Source organism: Dermacentor albipictus, chromosome 2, assembly GCF_038994185.2.
Source record: "Dermacentor albipictus isolate Rhodes 1998 colony chromosome 2, USDA_Dalb.pri_finalv2, whole genome shotgun sequence".
NCBI classification, from domain to species: Eukaryota; Metazoa; Arthropoda; class Arachnida; order Ixodida; family Ixodidae; genus Dermacentor; species Dermacentor albipictus.
In genome coordinates this window covers 65,162,500-65,176,915 of record NC_091822.1, presented here as the reverse complement: position 1 = coordinate 65,176,915, position 14,416 = coordinate 65,162,500, and the positions used below count along the sequence as shown (strand labels likewise).

General features: G+C 46.5%; 1 protein-coding gene across 1 annotated transcript in view; it reads right to left on the bottom strand.

Moving 5' to 3' along the window:
• The window catches only part of LOC135903230 (lysosomal alpha-mannosidase-like), a 61,932-nt gene that overhangs the window by 15,862 nt on the left and 31,654 nt on the right, over positions 1-14,416 (bottom strand). Inside the window, exons 15-18 of the mRNA XM_065433641.2 lie at positions 13,515-13,674; positions 10,320-10,390; positions 5,862-6,077; positions 3,082-3,206 (exon numbers count right to left, since the gene is read on the bottom strand). Of these exons, the coding sequence (XP_065289713.1) occupies positions 3,082-3,206; positions 5,862-6,077; positions 10,320-10,390; positions 13,515-13,674 (572 nt within the window). The remainder of the gene's footprint in view (positions 1-3,081; positions 3,207-5,861; positions 6,078-10,319; positions 10,391-13,514; positions 13,675-14,416) is intronic.

The window sequence follows — 14,416 nt, the reverse complement described above, 5'->3', positions numbered from 1 at the left end:
TCGCGGCAGAACCTACAGAATCACTCCGATGCTTCCAGCAACGTTCCTACTGGACAACGTTTACAGTTGCGATCGAAGTAAGGAGAGTCCTGGTTCAGCAAAAAAGTTTGTATCAGGAACTGTGGTCAGTGGAACCATATGATTTCCTGAGAGATTTTCACGTACTCCGCGGGGTCCGATCTAACGAAGCAACTCTGACAAGCATCCACTGTTTTGCAGGTCTGTTGAAGAAACGAGTCAGACAAGTGGTGAAGCCTTCCAGGCAACTTACGTGCGCGAAGCTACGTTTTTGCCATTGATTGAAATAAACTGAAGAGACGACGTATGATGCTAAACTAAAGCCTCAAATAGGACGCTTTTCATCCTACAAAAACTTACGCAGAAACCATCGAAGATAACTGCCAAAGTAAGGGAATAGACTTACGTATCAGATGAACTACGTGTGAAAGTCGTGGGCTCTAGGTTTCCTCGCGTTCCTCTGCTGTCATGGTGGTCCCCTGGTGACATGGAGCATCGCGTCCCTTTTCCATCTTATCTTCCTTTTCTGCCACAGTCGTCGCAGCACTACGCTGCGCCACGGCTTCGCCGACGCGGCAGACTCTCCAACCTACAGCATGACATCAGCGCCTCTCCGACCAATCTTGAAGCCAGACACGAAGATACCGGTGCCGTTGTCTCTCCCCCTGTAACCTACTTCCTGTCCCCCGGTCCATACTCCGTGGCAGCCCTCTGCTCCTCTTCCTCCCTACAACGCTACCATGTACTACGTTGCTAAGGGCTTGTGAATTGTGCGACCGACCTGGAAAGTTGTAGCGGGGAGTATCCCGCTATCGTGTGAATTTTTAGAACAGTAATTTTTAAAGCGAAAGCTTTACTAACCGTGTCGAGCCGAGTTTCGCCGTCGCCAACAATTTGACCGTAATTTGACTGCAGCTGCGCCGTAACCTTGGCAACGCATCACGTCACTCGCCGCGCCGAGCTCCGCCGTCGCTGCGTGCGCTAGCTGCCGCCGGCTTGGCGCATGCGCTCTCCGCAGCTGGGTCGCCGCCTGACCACGTGATTCGCCGCGCGCCTGGTTTAGAGGAGCGCCGCGCTCGCCTAGTGAGTGCGAGCTTGGCCATGGATGAGAGCGAGGCCGCGGCCGTCTTCTCTGAGCTTTGCGCGGGAGCGGGAGGCTTTGAGCCGTCGTCGCGAAGCGACGTCTGACAATCCCGCGGATATCGCCCGGCAAGTTACTTCACTAGCAAGGGTCCGCAATGCAACATGCGTCGCACCATCGAGATCAATGTAGCGACCGCGTTCGCGCCGTGCCCGTTTGTGCTTCGACGCTGCGCATGTTTGCGGCGTCTCTTCGCATGTCTGGCGCTTGCGCTTTTCCTGTGGCACAACAGGCGTCGCACCGTCGAACGATGCGCGTCTACCTAAGCGTAATCACAGTCATGTCTAGCCACCGACTTAGGCATAGTCGTCATACCTGGCTTAACGATGACTGTATACCTAAGTATAATAATTACAGCTAAATCAAAGGTTAACCAAGTGAAACCAAGACGTAACCAGGCTAATCCAAGTTTGCGATTTGCCTATCCAGGGTTAGCTGAGCTAAGCCGCAGCCAATTTTTTTATGTGTTTCTTCTATTACCTGTTATTCACTTTTCCCTGCGCAGGGTAGCCAGCTGGTACTTAGACTAGCTACCCTGCCTGTCTTCCCTTAACTTTTTTTCTCTCTCTCCTCATTCTATCAGCGGGAAAAGCGGGCAAAGGAAAAGCGGTAAAGCGCTTTTATGCATTTATGCAAAAAGTATTCATCGCATCGTTCGTTTGTTTAGAATCTGTGCATCAAAGATTTGGTTCTCGTTAACGGCGCCCATAGTGTGCAGACATAGCCAGCGAGAAAATGACGGGGCAGTGACACAGGCGTTGTCTTCGAAATTCCCGCCAGTAAGTGGTCTCAGTGGCACTGCCGAAAGCAATAGACACGGGTGCTTATGATAAGGATAAGCAGCCTAAAGATTCTGGGCGGGAATGAATTAACGAATATATTCCGACGCTATTCCTTGAATGGCTTTGTCGGTGGCCAGAGCGGCCACTCCACTTCCGCCGTTGCCAGAATTACCCAGTCGGGAACGGAGGATGACAAAAAAGGAATGGAAGCGAGCGAAAGCAGTCCTTATGTCATACCAAGTCTACCACCTCTTTGTCCTTTCTTAGTTATAGGGTACTGGATTAAAAAGGTCGCCATTGGGAGCACTGCAATAGCGGCTCCCAAGTGACCTTTTGATGCGAAAGCATTATATGCTCCATTGCACTAAAATCCGTCGTAGTCGGCATGACCGAAAGATAGTGTCAAAAGTGACCGATGGCGCCAAAAGTGAAAACACGTAAAAATTACACGGATTGTCATATTTCGGAGAAAGGTTCCTGCAAACAAACTGAATAAATTGCTTCGAAAAGAAAATTCGGTGTACTTCGGTCTTTGTGGCAATCGAACCCGGGCCTCCGGGTTGCGTGACAACCAAGCTTCCCCGACGCCACGGCGGCTCTACGGTTCTGGTTGTCTAAAGGTGAGTCTAGTGGGCGCGTCACTGGACACCTGACGGCGTAGCCAATGGGGAGGAGGCAGCGCCACGTCATGAATGTATAAAATGAGCGCCTTCGTGACGTTCCGAGGTCTACAAACGGTATAATGATTTCGCATTCGCACACATAATTAGTCTTAAGCGTTTACGCCTGATTTTTCTCGCCCCTTACTTTTTCATATTTCGCGGGTTTTCTTTTTGACACGAAAAAATAAATAATTGCGCAGTCGGCATTGCAGAATCGAACCATTGGTAAAAAGCTCTCTACAACTTCTTTAATTGCCCAAATTTTATGCTTGCGAAGTTCATTCACTAATTTATTTGATTAATTAGGTGACTAAGCCGAAGGCAAGAACTGTTCTGATTAGGTCCACAGAGTGGCCAAGAACATTCTCTCTGTAGCGTTCTCCTGTAGCGCGTCCGAGTGTTGTAAACCTTGGCTAGAGTTAGCTGGAACAGACCGTAGATAACGGGCTGCGTTTATGCAATGTGCGGTCATACTTACGCCACAGGGATGGAGCCAACTACCCAGACGAATTCGACGAAATCTGAGTCTTCGTACACTCGTATCACTTGCGTCAGCCAGTCGGAGAACTTCTGGTGGACTTCCTGGACGATGGTGCCGTTTTTCTGGGGAGAAAAGCAAGTCGCGGACGACTTTGAGAAACGGTGCGTTTCCACATAAGCGCCGGAAGCCTTCATGCGTTCTAGCTTGATCAGTGAAACGGCGGAGTTGCCCAGCAGTAGCCTATCAGTACGTATCAGTGATAAGGATGTTTGAAATAAAACAGAACACATTGTCAAGAAAACCACCAACCTTAAATGCTAACGAAAGCGAATTTTCAATGTCAGCGGAAATTGAAAGCGTGAGGACTTTTGTGTCGGTTGCACTCATTTGCGTTTCCTTGTAGTGACTGAATTTGATTAGGTGCCACCAAATAAAAGCCCCATGGAAGCTACTAAACATTCTGCGTCGCTCAAAGACAATTTACGTTTCTCAGTGTTTGTCATCTTAACCTGAACGAACGAACGGCACGAACACACACACTATGGTCTACGCTTAAGAGGAAGCTTTAGGTCGGGGGCTCCCATTCAGTTTCATGGAAATGGAGAAATCGTTTTCTTCGGCAATGACTGCGACAAGTTTGATGAAGCTGGTTTAAATTAAAAGGAGAATTTAATATCTAGTAAATATATGAAGCGGATTTCTTAAACAGTAAACTTTTTTACAAAGATTGTCGAAAATTACAAAAAACAACAACTAACGTGTCATGTTTACAACTCTAAACTTCAACTCAGCTTTAAAAAGCGATGTCACGCTTTCGTAAACTGCTCCGTATAATTATTATCTCTAACGCAGACAAAATTCGTTTACTATGCACCGCTTCGGAATGTACCACTAATTTGTGAGCAGGGCTTTTTTAAAATCCTCGTAAACATTGCAACATTTGACGTTGGCTGTAAATTAATAAATATTTGTCCGGTTTAAAGACTACACGAGATGCAGTTGGACAGAACTACGACATCTCTTTTTTGTGCAGAGTTATGAATTTGTGAAACGTCTCGCTACATATTTTTCAAATTACCAATAATTGAGAATTTTGCTGAAAGAATTTTGGGCCTTAAATAAAAAAAACCTGTTTCCTCCAGCCACTAGAAAACAACTTGCTCACTCATATGAATTAAAAAAAAACTTGATTTAAATCGGTCGGATGGTTGGCTCATGTAAACATTTCTGCGTTCTATATGTATTTGAATGCGGAAATCGGCCCTGAGCTATAACTTTCCGTTATCGGGAACAAGCAATTACTTTTACGGCAAGGCTTATATTGCTAGGTTTATGCATGAAGGTGTGAAGAATATTTATTTATCAGTAGATGTCTCCCTCACGCTTCATCTCAAATGAGCACGCTTTTGGCCCCCGATGTTAATATGGGCAAGGTACGTGGAGTGAAATACTAGTCAAAGTCTAGTACTAAACATGTAGTTTCTAAACATGTACCTGTACCGTACCATTTTCGAAGCCCTTTCAGGTACACTGTATCAGCTCTAAATACATCGTACTGGTGCTCTTGGAGATCACACTTTGTACGCTCTCAGTTTTGAAGAAGTGGTGTACGAAAAGCCCTGCCATTCGTTTTAGTGGGCAAGCCAACATTACTCAAGTTATTGTAAGAGCGAAATAAACTGAACCGATTTGAACTGAAACCACAGAAGCCATACGCTTGCCTGGTGCTCAGTGTGTCTTCTATATTGATTTCAAATGTAGAAAAATAGGAAGGGATGCTCAGCATGGCATCTTATCATGATGAGATTTCCTGGGTGCACTCCACTACTGGGACAATCACAGACAAACTGACTGTGATAACGCCACGTCAATCCCTCAGCTGATCACTGCGTGGCCGGTGGGCCTATCCGATTAGTCTCCGGACTATCTTCCGCACTGCAGTGGAATAAGTATAGCTAGGCTATCCTCATAGTGCGTTGAGGCACACCAAAATCACTCATTGAGTACCTTGGCGTGTCTGGTTCTGGTTCTGGTTCGCGTTAGTGTACTTCGATATGGTGGTATACGCGGACAACGTTGACAGCCAATCGCGGCCTTCTGAAGTGAAACGCGGGGGAATTAAGAAGCGAAAAACAAAGTGCGAGGTAAAACTGCAAAAGGAACCCAGACTTTTGTCGCAGTGACCGACTCAGTTTATAAGCCAAGGCTGGATCGGGCTTCAGTCGTTCACTTTTGAATGGCGTTACCAATGCACGAAGAAGTCACAATCATCAGCCTATGTATGCCCACTGCAGGACGAAGGCCCCTTCCGGCGAGCTCCACTTGCCACTGTCTTACGCCAGCTGATTCCATGTTATGCTCCAAAACTTCGAAGTTAAATCCTACCACCTAGTTCTCTGCCGTCCTTGACATCACTTCCCTTCCTTTGCCACCGACTTTGTAACGTTAACAGACCACAGGTTGTCTTCCGTTCGCATTATATCACATGCCAAGCTCAATTTTTTCCCGCTTAACGCCTTTCTGGGCACAGGCTTGCACAATGAAGAGTTAATCTAGGAACTTACAGTTTCGCACTGTCTCGTCTTACCCCGCGCTAAAACGTGAACATATGAGCAAGGCTTGCACAATTGGTCACAAATATGGCACAACAATTCATCCTCTGTTTTATCCCTCTTACAGATAATATTTTGATATAAGATCCACATGCAAGTTTCCGAAGTCAGCTTTTCACACACATATATCCTCATTCTCTGTTTTTATGGACCAAAGGATCTGACCTCAATGTGGACCAGCTCGGCTTTATCCGCCACCGGTAAAGGTTCCTGTTCCTCGGGCCGGAAGATGTAGGCACCGGAAGCACGGTACTTGAACTGCGTGTTGTTACCCGGATGGCCATGATACCAGTAGAAGGACTGATTGACACGCATAGTCGTCCCCTTCCACCAGATGGCGCTCAGAAGTCCAGTCTCGCAGTCGATGTAGGCCCTTGTAATCTGAAAGGGAAGCCATGTGTTGTTGCGTGGTCAAGCTCCTCGAAGGTGCAGCTCTCCTCCTTCCCCTTAACAAAACGCTCGGAAACCCACATTTTCGAAACAATTGGCAGTGGTTCAAACGCCGGATTCACAAATGCTTTCATTTGTAAGGACGGTTCGACATTGGCCGATCGGCCTTCGTTAATGATAGGCTGGCTAAAGAATTTTACGATTCTTACGAACCGCTAAAGCACGCGAACTGTTTTACAAATGCAGGCTCAGATTTGGAGGAGCAAACACTTACAGGGCACTCTGCTAATTCCCTTTCGCTTGATTATCGATTGAATGCATTTTGTCAACCGTTCCAAGGAGTCATGATTGTCGTGAGACTCCATTTTCAAAACTGGCAACTGCGCCTCCCCAGTCGCAGCGCCCTCTGTCCACGGCTACATAAGGGGACAACATGGAGTGCTTCCTCCTTAGAAAATGGAAGAAGCTATATAGAGGGAGTATGGCGTCAGACAAATGGTTATTCTCTACCTGTTTTCACGTGGGGAATCACGGGAAATGCGCACATGGCGTGTCTATCCTGTGAACAGCAGCCTCGTATGCGGCATGGTTTGTGTATCTGTCCGCCGGGGATGTTTTTGCTTTCTCCAGCCCGTGCTGCTCGCAATCTGCTCGCTGCTGTTGATGCCTTTTGTTCGAGGCCTCCATTCCTGGAAACACTGTTGCCGTGGGAACGGCGACACTAGCTCCGGAGCGTCCGTACAACTAGCCGCGAGTTAAAACTTCCGAGCGATGCAACAGACAAGCAGACGACGAGCCCAACCACAGCCGTACTTGGTGACTAGAAACGAACGCTTTCAATCACATGCTTAGGGGCTTTTCCCATGATTTCTCCTTTTATACTTTATGACTACACTTTGTCACGTGACACTCCCTACTAGTCTTTTGTTTCATTGCTCCGTGGTTTGATCCACTAGTCATCTCAGAAGCTCGCGTTAAATTTTAACCGTTGCTCGTTTCACCATGCGCTAGGCGTCGCCTAACTAGCCGCGATGTTTGTCCGTGACTATCGCACTAAAACACATACAATTATTCGGATGGGTGAGTTCGTTAGACGCAGTGTTACTTGTAGGGTAAATCAGAGGAGAGGCTAATGATAATAAAAGAAAGAAATATATCGCCAGTTAATGCCTAAACTAGATGCTGCGAACTCTGTATTATGGACGGTGCTACTAATACAGAACTAAATAAGCCAACAAAGACATCAATGACCACATAGGGGATATTACTTGTACTTATTATTTCAATGTACTAATCGATAAATAATTGAAAGTGCGTGAAAAAAACATTTGGTGACAGCTGGGATACGAACCCACGTTATCGCATTACGCGAGCGATGCTCTTACCAATTGAGCTACCGCGGCGTTTGCTGGCTTAGTATCGCACCTGCGGTATGTTGTTTTTTTCATCCCCTTTCATTTCCATGAATTTATAATTTATTTATTTCAGTTAATAAGTACAAGTAATTTCCCCTACGCTGCCCTTGGTGTCTTTGTTTGTTGGCTTCTTATGATATGGCCAATTAAGATCTGGCCCCTCGGTTTCCTTTCTTCTCGTTGAATACAGAACTTGGCATATTCCCCCTGAGCAGTTTGCTCGACCGCAGCATACCAAAGGTGTGCAAAAAAGCCAACCTTAAACAGCGTGCGATAGCATGTAGTACTTGTAAGTAGTACTTTGCAAAAGCGAACACTACATTACGGTTACTGCCGGCTGCTGTCTTGCAGAGTCAGCAACTTGGGGCACGGGGCTCGTGCCCATTCCTGGTAAATCCTCGAGAACGATGTGCCACCTTGACGCACGGGGTGGTAGGCTTAGATATATTAAGGTGTATCTGGTACTTTTTGAAATGTGCACCACAAAACGTCGCTCACATATTCAATTCAGCGGATTTAATTCACGTCAGAAGCGGTACCGCCTCTTGTGCAACTATTCAAGTAGCTAACCTGAAATTCGTCGGCGCCTTTGAACCCTTGAATGGCTCAGATACAGTGAAAGTACTGACGAGGTTTCTTACAAAACGCAGTAGTTTTCCTGTTGGCATTTGAAAAAATTGTATTAATATTATGATGCACAAATGCAGCGTACGCCAATAAATCTATAAATCAAGCTTTATTTCAGTTAAAAGTTAAACAACACTGTCGGGGACGTGGGTATATATATATATATATATATATATATATATATATATATATATATACATCAGGGCTTTACGTGTATATTACATCAGTTTTGTTCGCTTTAGATATATTAATAGGTGCAGTTTGCGGAATCGTCATAGCCTGTTCGTCTTGCTGAATTAGAAAGTTTTACACACGATATTTAGGTTTTTAAAAATTCTTGCACGTTTTCAGCAATTTTTCAGTAAAACAAAAATTATGCCTTCCCGCCCAGCAAACTCAAATTTCTCCGTTCGCAGGTATTTAGATTGGAGCTCCAGAGCTTTCTGAAACCGCCTCTTAAAATGTTTTATTTCACTCGCACACTGGCATAAGAGATTGAATTACACTGACAGCTACATAGAGCACGCTTATGTTTCAAGTTGCACGTATAGAGAGCGAGAAAATTCACTTTGCCAGCGGATCCCGCGTGCTGGACACTCCCCTGGTCCAATGAATTCGCCAGATAAAACTACACGAAAGCCCCGAAAGCACGCCGGCGATCATCTCGTACCATGCACTCCGACGTACACGGTCGCCCACACTCATTGGAAGCACGTTATTGGTATTCAAGTGCCCGCAGCAGCTTGCTTACGAATGAGGTTGTTTTTCTAGAAAAGGAATGCCCCGTAAACGGAAGGACAAAATATATCGTGCCTCACGGTAAGAGCGTGTGGCGGCACATTTATAAGCTATAGCGACGTATGGCGGCAGGCGGATGTTTTCGAGACAAGCGCCCACGTACCCTATCTCTGGGCAGTTAACGAACTTCCGGCAGCCACCTTTCAAGCCTCGGGAATTGATCCCAGACACCGCCTGCCGCGCCAGGATGGTGGGTCTTTCTGAGTAACGATAAATAGATATGCCATCGCTTTTCACGGCACGCTCGTTTTTTAGGACATTTCGGCTGAATCCACGAGCAAAAACCTTCAGGGCGCTGCCGACGATGTCGATAAGCCGCCCCACGACTCCACCACGATATCGAGAAACTGTACTCCTAACTTACGCCAGTGTCGCATTGGTCGGAATGATCGAATAAAGTGCGTGCGAACAGGGTTCGCTGACACAAGTGAAACCTAGTCAACGGTGCAAACAGCAGCACTGCCACGCCGTCGTAGGCGATACGCCCATGAGTTTCGCGGCGCTGATATCGGTTAGCGCATACGAAGCGAGTTCCATTCGTTGTTGCTTGCGGTGTGTGTATCGGAATAAAGCAAGCAGTGACCGCCCAGATAAAGGGCTTTGCACGCATTAAGCCGATAAGATGTAATAGCCGACATTTATACAGGTCTGAATGCTTTATTGCTCACAACACCATGGTATCCACAAAGTGTAAGCAAATTGTGGTAGTTGCTATTATCGAATTGATTTCTACTTACATTGAGCTGAAAATAAAACTTACGGAGCCCATACGAGTGGACTTGGTCTTATGAAAGCCTCCACGGTACAGCATAGTAAAAACATGTGCCTCAACAACACGCACCTCCGAAAGAAGAAAGCGCGAGAAACTATGCCGGTATATTGTACACCGTCAGAACAAGCCGTCACTTTGACGGTGTGCCAATTTTGACAAACCTTCAGCATTGTATGTATACCGGCAAGACGCTGCCGTTACCGTACGTGAGCAAGAGGGATCTGAGAGACCAGCGAGGAGCGTAAGAAAACATGTTGCTCGTGGTAATTACAAGTTTCGACCGTCTGCCGTGTACAGTATCGCCGTTGGGCGCGTAACGGAACCCGTGTGCCCGTGGCCAGCAACGTCGCAGTGGCGCACGTGGTGCCAGCGCCCAGGCTTCAGGCGTTTGGAAACATTTGGAAGCAGAGCCGCAGAGGACGTTTCATTTGGCTGATCTTTTACAGTAAATTACTTTGTCTCGATAGATCATTATGGGCGACAGCTCGTCGTGGGCCGATCACACTGATAACGCGGGTAGATAAAGCAACAGAAACGAAATGTAATTGTTACACAATCCCGGCCATGGCCAGCCCCTAATTTCAATAGACCAGCGCAACTACGTGCGATATTAAGCCTTACGTTTCCTTGCAGGACCATTTCCTTGGTGCCGGCATCGTAGCAAGTCGCCGTGGTGTCGTCCCTCGGAAGTTCTGGAGGAGAAAGGAGAGGGTAGCAAGTAAACGAAACCTCCGAAGCATTCAAATTGAACGCCGGACAAAGGCGTGGTAGCCGAGGCGGGTCGGCTATGCGGGCTCGCAAGAATAATACAGCATGACTAAAGTTTGTCTTCAAACATATTCCAGAAATGGACGGGCCACATTAGCAGGCGCGCAAACACACACACACACACACACACACACACACACACACACACACACACACACACACACACACACACACACACACGCGCACGAACACACACACACACGCACACACACACACACACACACACACACACACACACACACACACACACACACACACACACACACACACACACACACACACACACATATATATATATATATAGACGAGAAGAAAGGGGGTTAACCGAGGGGCCCGAACATGGACGTTCCAAGTCCGCCGCCAAGGTCTGTGAGTGGTGGCGCTGGCTAACACACCCAGGGTTTACTAGTACACATAAATGCCTAAGAAAGGGGATGGGGAAACAGCGCCGCGGTAGCTCAATCGGTAGAGCATCGCACGCGAAATGCGAAGGTTGTGGGTTCGGTTCCCACCTGCGGCAAGTTGTTTGTTCATCCACTTTAATTTCCATTAATTTATCGTTTCTTTATTCCATTTATTAAGCACAAGTAATTTCCCTTATGTTGTCCTTGGTGTCCTGTTGGCAGAACTCGCGGCGCTCCGTGCTGCACTTGATTTCATTAAGCAGAAGCCACCGCAACAATGGACAGTCTTTAGTGACTCCAAGGCAGCCCTTCAGTGCATACGAAGCCCAATGCGCCACGGACCGAATGAGCAACTGGCCTCAGAAATTCGGCACATATATCATCAAAACTATGACAAGGGACACGACATAATCTTTCAGTGGCTTCCAGGACATAGTAACATCAGCGGGAATGACCACGCCGACGAAGCCGCCCGATCTGCACATGAAAGTGGTCAACGAGTCGTCATTCCGCTTTCGCGTACAGACGCTGCGGCTGAGCTGCGATTGATGTCCCGTGAGTGTACTTTACCCCTGTGGGTCTCAAATGTTTTCACCATGTGTCGGTTGCGTTCATTGTCTCCGGACAAACGGATGCACCTCCCGCCTGGATTACCACGACGTGAACAGACCATGCTCTACCGTCTGTGGCTAGGCGTTGCCTTTACAAACGCCTATGCTTTCCGCATAGGAATGGCCAACAGCCCCACGTGCGACACATGTAACATCGACGAGACGATCGCACACATTATCTGTGTCTGCCCGCGATACAGTGCTGAGAGACAAGTGATGTGCAGTGTACTGGACCAGTTGGACAATCGTCCACTTTCAGAACTAAAAGCTTTAGGCCAATGCTCCGAAAGAACATCCGCGTTGAAGGCCTTACTCGCGCTGGTAAGGTTCTTGCGGTCCACGGGGCTTCACGACAGACTCTAAGAATGCCGTCCCTTACCGCTCTGTAGTGTACGCGCTTTGTTCGCGCTTGTCTCCCTTTCTATCTACCCCTTCTACTATGTTTCTCTTTTTAACACTCTTAATCCTTCCCCCTGCGCAGGGTAGCCAACCGGAACTACCTCTGGTTAACCTCCCTGCCTTTCTCTGCATTATTTGCTCTCTCTGTTGGCTTCTCATGATATATATATATATATATATATATATATATATATATATATATATATATATATATATATATATATATATATTAAGCAGGGCAGACACACTTCCCAATTCCTCCCATCAGAGCGTCACATCATTTAGCATCCTCAGCATCCTCGTTTACTTTGTAAGTAAGGCCTGCATTCGTATTTATACTTAGGATAGAAAGTGACAAACGATTAACTATTGTCAGCCAACGGACAGCCATATTGAAGATTAGTGAGAGAGCCTGTCTTGCTTCGAGACATCTGCCGTGAAAAGAGGCTCTCAGTTCCGCAGAGGGTAACGTAAACTAGGAGGAGGAGTAGGAGGAGGCAGAAGAGAAGAAGGCGTGTACTTCGTGCTAGGCTTTGTTGGAATCACCGTCGTATGTAGAGCAACACGCGATCATGAAGACGCCTTCGCAGGACAGTGCGGACACTCAACTAGTGTTTCACAGTCTCTGCATTGGAATGGCCGCGCCATGACGTAACCAGTCGGAACGCGAAAGAAAGAGGCATCTTAAGAATCGCACATTGATTCCTGAACCATAGTTTCTTTCTTTTATTTAAGTATATAAGTAGGCATCAGAGAAGAAACCTATAATCTGCACTCTTAAACAAATGTACACCTTCTCGGAAGTATATTTGCCACACAGCAATAATAGTAATCTGTCTTGCTTCCGTTTCCCTTCTCGAAAGCGCTGCGCCCGCTACTTTACTGCCGAGAATGCTCTGTCGTGCTGATAACGCGCATGCCGTTCCTGACTTGGAAGTAACAGGCTCGCAGCGTTAAAGAAAAGGAAATGCGGACGAGACAAATGACGATTATTGTTGTGTGACAAGATACGATCCAAAGGGTGCGATTTTGCTTAAGAGTGTAAAAACAGTTAACACGCTTTGGGCACTATCTCTGTCCCACCACAATAATCGTCGTCTATCTCGCGTGCCTTTCCTTTTTTAACGCTGCGCACACGGCATTTTCAGGTAACCAAAGGCATGCGCGTTATCATCGTGATGTAGCATTCTTGATAGAAAAGTAGCTAGCGCAGGGTTTTCAAGAAAGGTAATGGAAGCAAGCCAGGTGACGATTATTGTTCGGGGACAATGATACACCTCAGAAGGTGTAAACGGTTTAGTTTACACTCTTAATCAAATTTTACACCCTTTGGGTCGTATCTTGCCACACAACGATAATCGTCATCTGTCTTGCTTCCGTTTCCTTTCTTGAAAACGCCGCGCCCGCTACTTTAGTGTCGGTAATTCTCTGTTGTGCTGATAACGCGCATACCGTTCCTGACTTGGAAGTACCCCGGGCTCACAACATTAAGGAAAGGGAATGCGGACAAGACATATGACGATTACTGTTAATTGTGTGGCAAGATACGACACAAAGGGTGTAATTTTGTTTAAGAGTGCGCCGTCATGATCAAATAAGAAAGGAAAGAAAAGGCACATTGCGCGAATGTTCACCTTCGATCTCGTTCCTGGGCGGCTTTACCGAGGCGTGGTCAGATTCGATGAAGTACGTCGTGAAGCCCAGAGCCGCGAGATCGGCCCTAAACACGACTTCGTTGTCGGCTTTGCTGAATCTTTCCGGTAGGGTTGTCACGCCCGCCGGTATTTTTGTTATCTGTAAGAATAGGTAAAGAAATTTGTAGCTTAGAAGAAGCTTCGAGTTATCGCGCATCGTTCTTCCTGGAGCAAGCGGTATTCTAAAAGGCAACGAACGTTCTCGTGGTTGTAGTACGCACTCTGAGAATGTCAGAATCCAAGAGGAAAAGAATACAAACAAGCATGCAATTTGCTCATCAAGCATATTATCCTTGTTCTTTAAGAAACAAAGCTCTCGACAAGAAGCATTTCGATGTTTGCGCGTCCATGTCCTAGAAAACGACATGGGGTCTCTTTAGAATTTAAGGCACCATAGCCAAGAGAGAGAGAGAGAGAGAGAGAGAGAGAGAGAGGAAAATGTTTATTGAGAGCTGAAGGTTTAAGCTCTGCCATAAGCAGGGCTTGCTGCTTTAGATGAGGGGCTTGAGTTACCATGGGGGAAAATAAAAATAAAACTAGGAATAAACAAACTGATGAAGCTTAGATGATTAGCGGAAAGGTCCAAGAATGTCTGAAAGTTCTGACTGGCAATAAACATTGTATGGCTTGAGACTTCATTTGGCTTCACCAGCAGCGTTCTTTTTTTTAAGAGATTGGGAAACTCAGTTTGGCACTGTTTTCCGAATTCAAGCTACGTTGTGATATCAAATATATGCAGCATCACTACCACCACTATACCCCATGCGTGGTTAGCAGTGAAGGCTTTACGTACAATGAATAATACACACTAGTGATTTCCTAATAGGAAGGTTCGATGTACT